Here is a 7500-nt window from a genome sequence, read left to right on the forward strand (position 1 = left end):
CATGTTTCCAAAGGTGAGTTATTCAAACCCCAAAGAATTCCTCTCAACACCTGGCTATGATGCTCCCCCACTACTTCTGCTCATGATCAGAGACGCACATATCGTCAGCCACTAAGGAACATGCTCAACTGGTTAAGGTGAAACAACTGACAAGCAAATCTGTGGTATTGAGCAGAATATTTGCTGTAGCCCATCTTTTATACCAAGACAAAACAATGTACATGATAACACTTCCAATCAATTAAGACCAGAAGCCATGAGAGCCACTGTCTGGTATTGCATCCGTATTATTATTATTATTATTATTATTATTATTATTATTATTATTATTATTTCAATTTTTTCTTGATAGAGATGAGTAACTATTCATTTTAGTACAATGAAAATTTGTTCTTGCAAAAAGCAAATAATGAGTGGATGTCACAAAGATTTTGCATCTGAGCATAATCAAAGTTGTAATAATCTATTCAGTGAAGAAAAAGAATTCATTCCTTGTGTGTCTTGTGAGCAACTGATTTATTTAAGCTGCATACTACAGTGTATTCAATGGGAAAAAGAGATCTTGGCACCCTATGGCAATATCCCTTGCTGGCATCATATAGCAAAATTAGCTAACTAAATAGCAGGCCAGTCGCTTGACTATCAAGTGGAGCTCCACTGTATGCTTTGGCTTGGTTGCTGCCTCTGGGTATGCTTTCTGGTGCCAATCACTTTGCAGTGTGTTCAATGTGCTATTTCATTTTTGTTTTTTTTAGTTGTAGCACCAGCAGTAGTGAAGTTGCCATGTAGCTTGTCAGACTAAAAACAAACTTCCTTAAATGACTGGGAAGGCTACATGAGATGGAATTTCTTTCACGCCTTTTCTACATATCAAGCAAAGCCATTTTCATGAAGGAAGTAGAGTCCTGTCTGCCAGTCTGTTTTCCTGCTTACTGAAACTGTGGACGTCGCTAAGTTAACTTTGAAGCCCTTTGATTCCAGATTTTGCTTCCACACCTAGAATTTCTTTTCTAACTATAAATAATATTCAGCTATATGAACAAAGTCATCATCATGGAAGTTCCCATGGACATGTGCTCACAAACTCCTCTTGGCTTGACGGACTATGATAAATAAAAGACTAAGAATTGAACCCTAGTTGACCCCGCCTACATTCTGAATTCATCATAGTACTTATTGCTAACTCTCACCTTACTGAGAACTCCTCTGTGTGTGATTTTTGTGGCTTTCACAAGCCATTCATCTGCTCCTGGCTTCCCCAACAACCACAGGAGTGATAGAAAGCTTTCTCTTGGTTGACAAATGCTAAGTAGAAATGGTTCACTTGTAACTAAAAACTCCTGCTATTGTTGTCTTACTCAGAAGACAGCATCAGTAGTACTTCTCCATAGAAGATAGAATTTGTGCATGATGTTGTGTTTTTCTTGCTCAGTTTCATCTCAGATCAGCCAGTCCTTGCATACATAATGTTCAGCTCTTGCTCTGGAATTCCATAAGCACAGGAAGCAAGCCAAGCTGAAAGCCAGTAAACATGGCCACAACCTTAAAATCTGCACAAATATGCTAGGTATGGTGGTTATACTGTATGCTTGTTAGAATTGCTTTCAGATTTTCATATGATTCTTTCATGGTTGTGCTATAAGCTATGGGAACAGAAGGCAGAGTGTTACCATTGTGTAGCAGAACAGCTTTGGTGCTGTCCTTGGATGCATCTATGAAAAGTCGCCAGTTGGTTTTATATGGTATTTCCAGTTGCTCAGAAAGTTCAGTGATGTCATTACAACAGCATAAGTCATCCTTCATGGTGAATAATGCAAGCAAATCCTCTGTACGTTTTCTGTACAGTGTTATCTTCACTCCTTTCTCAAGAAGATTATGGTCTTGAAGCCTTTATGTCAGAAACTCACTTTTCTCTTTGGTTAAATAGAGATCCCTGCACAAGTCATTTATAGCCTCTTGAGAAAATGGTATCGGTTTATTCTCGCTTTCTGGATCATTGGGTTCCACACATTCACCACTGGAATGTTCATCAGCACTGCTGGAACTCTGCATTTCTTGATCTGGAGGTTTGGGCACAGGTGAATTTTCTGAGTGCTCTACTGGGCGCATTGCTGATTGCAAATTTGCGTAAACAATGTGTTTCTTTTTCTTTGCTGTAGTACAACCTGTAAAGTCATGGTGACAGAAATAGCAATCATTAGAGTGATCTTTCTTCTCATGGCAAATCATTGGCACACCAAACTTCATGTGAACATTTTTTCCTGCATACCAGGCACTCAATGTCTTCACACATGTAAGGCAACACACATGAGGAACCCATGACTTATCCTAGTCTCCTAAGTAACAATCGAAGTATGCCTTGTATATTTTCTTGATATGGCATGTAATACTGCGTTTTTCTTTAGCAAAAGTCAATTCCCCACAGATATAACAGAATCTGTTTGGATCATTTTTGCACCGTCTTGCACTCATTGTTGAAAACAAATAAGATCTGAAAGATAAAAACTAACATTAAACACAAGCTTTGAATCACATTGTGGGTGTTACTAAGATTAGTCTCTAGCCCTGGGTTGAAACCCATTTTACAATGCGGAAGAGAATTTTATTTTTATAATAATGACAAAAAGGGTATACAGTGACAATTCTGTAGAAACCATGCCTAATTCAACAAAAAGAAGGCCAGAAATGGATTTCCCATGTCATTTTGCATATAAAAATGGCCACAAATCTCTTGTACTTTTTTGAGTTTTGCACAGTGTTATCTGGCAAGCAACTGAGATCTTTGTCTACAAATATCTCAGTTGCTTGCCAGATTCATGCCTTATCTCATTGAATCAGTTTATACAAATAACGTTTATGGTGTTTAATTTGACAGAAGGAGAAAGAAGGCACTATGTAATTAATAATGTGGTCACGTGGCAAGTTTTGTGAGCTTGCTATTATTAATTTTTGAATTTTGTCTTTTAAACTAATATTTATAATATCCTATAATTTGTTTATATTCTAGTGGTTAATTCTTACTATGAAATCAAATGTGTAAGGGATTGTAAAATTTTATTGTTCATGTAGTAGGCTTCAAAATTCTTACGTTCTCTTGATTTCCTGCAATTCAGACCACTTCATGGTCACAGCAGACACAATGGAAAAGGCTTTGACCCAGATGATGACAAGGGAGATGTGTTGGAACAGCCACTCTGATTCATGGGGCTCACACATATGGATAGTCATCTCCACCCTGGTAGCAGTGAGCAGGGATATGGTCTGGAGACCAGAAATGCCAGAGGTTTCTACTGCCTCAGGCTTAACCATAAGCTTGTCAGAGAGTGACCAATACTTTGACAGTTTCCTTTCCTCAGCTTCACAAGCAACAGAGCCTGGACTGGTGGCTGAACACGCCAAGTTGCCACTGGTGAAGGGGTCACAGCATGTGGCATCCCAAATGAGAGGCCTGCCACTACAGAATGGGAAAATTGTCATACCATCAGGCCTTTAACCATCTTCTTGGTCTAGCCCTGCTGGCTTGAGCTAGGAAGGGAAACTTGTGGTATCTTGGCCATGCTTTATGTTTTTGTTAAGGGTGGCATGGTATGGAAGGCAGCCAGCATTATGATGGCAATCAAATTAAAATGTGATACTTGATTATGTTAGGCTGTAATAGAATAAACTATTTTGTGGAGGCTGTGTGAGTGATGAAATATGGAAGATTAAAAGTGAAATATTTGTAGAAATAATTTTTACAGGTGAAGCATTTAGTGTTTAATTTGACAGAACAAAGCTGTAGAATAATTGATAAGATGTTCATCCTGCAAGCAATGAATCTATGTTTCACATCCTAGCAGAAGGACAATACTTGTTTTCTCTCTCTGATATTAATGATTATAATGTCTCATGTTATTTATACTAAAATTTTTGTTGTCAGTTGCAAATAAATTCATAATAAAAATATTAAATGAATTCATTTGATTCTTATGGCATGGACTTTGCTCTTGTTTAGGTGTGTATGTGTGTGTATTTGTCTATCAGTGTGTGTGTGTGGATGTCTGTGGATGTCTTTGTATTTGTCTATATGTATGTGTCTATTTCTCTACTCTCTCCATCTGTCTGTCTGTCTGTATCTGTGTGTCTATTTGTCTCTGCTTATCTGTCTATCCATCTATGTGTGCATATGTGTCTGTCTATCTGCATGTGTGTTTGTGTGTGTGTGTGTGTGTGTGTGTGTGCGTGTGTTGTGTCTGTTTCTTTATTTGTGAATCTGTATGTGCATAGCCATACCTTTATGTCTGTCTGTGTGTTTGTACATATGTATGCCACTGTCTTTCCATCCATGCAGGCATGCATGTCTGCCTATCCTGTATGCATATACAGTGTGCCTCTACCTATTCTCAAATGTATATATTTCCTCCTCTGAAACTTGAATCTCTTCAACTCATTGTCTCTCTTCTTCCACTTTCCTCTCTTTCTCTCCAGCTCTAGGTTCATCAATTGTCATGCTGAGCGGTATGGTGCTTGTTGGTCAGCGTTTCGGTCCAGAACATCCAATTGGAACTGTTATTGTCAGTGGGTCACATCCATCCGGTTTTGTACTCTTCCCTATTTTCATGCCTTATCTCATTGAATCATTTGGTTGGCGCGGATCACTGTTACTGTTATCAGCTATTAGTTTACACATCATTCCCTTCGCACTTCTTGCTACTTACGGTACGTACCTTGACTTTTCATAATCCTCTTTAACCTTTTAGCATTCAGATTATCCTGTCAAATGTATTGCTTATTCATCCATGTTGTTTTGATTTAATCATACATTGTCTCATACATTCATGATTTCAATGATGTGATTGCTTGGTTTTTAGAATGTTATTGTAAAGTAAGTGTGAGAGTCCAGATCTGGCTGGTTTGAACATAAAACAGGTAGAATATTTTGGCTGGATATAACTGGATTAAATGCTAAAGGGCTGATTTACACATTCTGTTGTGGTCCTTTACCATATGTACCCTGGTGCTAGAACAGGTCCCTACATGTGGTAAGAGGCAACTAAAAGGATTGGCGACAGGAGGAGCACCAAGATGTAAAACATTGCTTTAGCAAAAAACATCCAATCCATCCATGCCAGCATGGAAAAGTGGATGTTAAATGCCGATGATGATGAATTCTATAGCCTCAGGCTGACCAAATTCCTGTGAGTGGATTTGGTAGATGGAAACTGAATGAATTTCCAACTCATGCCAGCATGGAAAGTGGACATTAAATAACAATGATGATGATAATATATTGTCAATAAATCATAAATCTGAAAAAGAAGCACACTCTAAGTTATAGAGTGGTAGAATATATAAATTAAGATAGATATGTCCGGTCTGTGAGGTTACCGTGGGTTTCATGTTCATAAAACACTTCATCAACTGATGATGGAGGTATGTTGGATTGTTGGTATGGCTTTTTTTGTATAAGTGGAATAGTGTTATAACACATCCTTTTGATATATATATGCTCATGTAGTACCCTTGTATATATATATCTTATATATACAACTGATGAAGGGTCCTTTCTCTATGGTTGGTTGTCCTGTTCTCCATTTTATTTCTTGTTGTATATGTATTTAAGTCATTTGTATACATATTTCATGTTATTTGCACTGTTGGTAACGTCCTGTACCCATATATGCATGTATATATATATATATATATATATATATATATATATATATTATATTATATTATTTATTATTTAATTGAACGTGATGCATCCATTTCCAAGTAAGTTTATCTTCACCTTTTTTGATGCGACTCTATACTCTATACTATTTTCTTCCGCCATCCTTCTCTAATTCCCTTTTTTTCCCCTCCCTCCTTCACCGTTTTTCATCTGTCTCTCTCTCCCCCTCTTTCTCTTTTTTCTCTTTCTCTCTCTTTGCTCACATGTGACCATTGTCCATCTTTCTTTTCCTCACATGACTATCTTTTCCTGCACAGATATTCAAAAGAGCGGACATGTTTTTCTCCCTCTCTTCTATCATTTCTATTTTCAAAAAAATGTTTCTCCCTGTGTTCACTATTTTCCTTTTGTTCTGGTCCTATGACCTTCCCTGTTTGTTTTCACTCAGTTTCCTTGTATCTCTCCACGGTCATATTTTTGTTCCCAACTTCCTCCATGAATCCTAAATTTTATTTTAGAATTTATGGGAGCAACTGTCTTTGAAGACTCATATTGTCATTGAATGCACAAAATGAGGAGTAGATAGACAGCCCCCAACTGACGAAGGGTCCTTTCTCTGTGTTTACTTGTTCTGTTTTCCATATTTTTCTCTTGTTGTTTACGTATTTAACTCATTTGTTTATGTATTTCATGTTATTTGTACTGTTGGTGACATCCTGTATCCATATATGCATGTATATATATATATATATATATATGTATATTATACATTTATTTAGTAATGAAATTCAAAACACACTGAATTTGCAGGCCATACATGTGAAGTGGTCATGATAAACAATATTTACTCTTGTTAGATGGAATACTCTTTTTTGTTGAACCTAGACATACGGACCATTTTATATATATTTATATATATATATATATATATATATATATATATATATATATATCAGAGGTGACTCCGGCACACAGATTGTTCAGGCTTAGCCTGAGTATAAATTTAGGAAAATGAACATCATGTATTTGCAAACCGATTTAATTTCTGCCAACACTGACTTTAAGTATGTAATTGCAGCCAATAACTCTGGCCCCTTTTATTGAGCCTGGTTGCAGTTCATTTATTTCCCTTCACTATGTCAAAAAATATCATTTCTAGCAGACATTCCCTCGAAATCAATCATACACACACCTGACTTGGGCTCAGAAGCCACACACACACACACACACACACACACACACACACACACACACACACACACACACACACACACACACACACACACACACACACACACACACACACACACACACACACACACACACACACACACACACACACACACACACACACACACACACACACACACACACACACACACACACACACACACACACACACACACACACACACACACACACACACACACACACACACACACACACACACACACACACACACACACACACACACACACACACACACACACACACACACACACACACACACACACACACACACACACACACACACACACACACACACACACACACACACACACACACACACACACACACACACACACACACACACACACACACACACACACACACACACACACACACACACACACACACACACACACACACACACACACACACACACACACACACACACACACACACACACACACACACACACACACACAAAGTGATAATGAAAAATAAACAAACTTTAGGTTACAAACATATTTGAACCTGAACTAAAGATTGTTTACATACATACATGCACGCAGCCATGCATATTGTTGTTGTCTGTCATATGATGGGTAACTTAGGAAGTATAC

At 37.7% G+C, this 7500-nt stretch overlaps 1 protein-coding gene across 4 annotated transcripts in view; it reads left to right on the forward strand.

Moving 5' to 3' along the window:
* Positions 1–7500, forward strand: part of LOC106882414 (monocarboxylate transporter 6) — an 87309-nt gene that overhangs the window by 69233 nt on the left and 10576 nt on the right. For all 4 annotated transcript variants that reach the window (XM_052976014.2, XM_052976016.2, XM_052976018.2 and 1 more), the window contains one exon: positions 4468–4698. In XM_052976014.2, the coding sequence (XP_052831974.1) occupies positions 4468–4698 (231 nt within the window). The remainder of the gene's footprint in view (positions 1–4467; positions 4699–7500) is intronic.

This window comes from Octopus bimaculoides, chromosome 23, assembly GCF_046866305.1.
Source record: "Octopus bimaculoides isolate indiv1 chromosome 23, ASM4686630v1, whole genome shotgun sequence".
NCBI classification, from domain to species: Eukaryota; Metazoa; Mollusca; class Cephalopoda; order Octopoda; family Octopodidae; genus Octopus; species Octopus bimaculoides.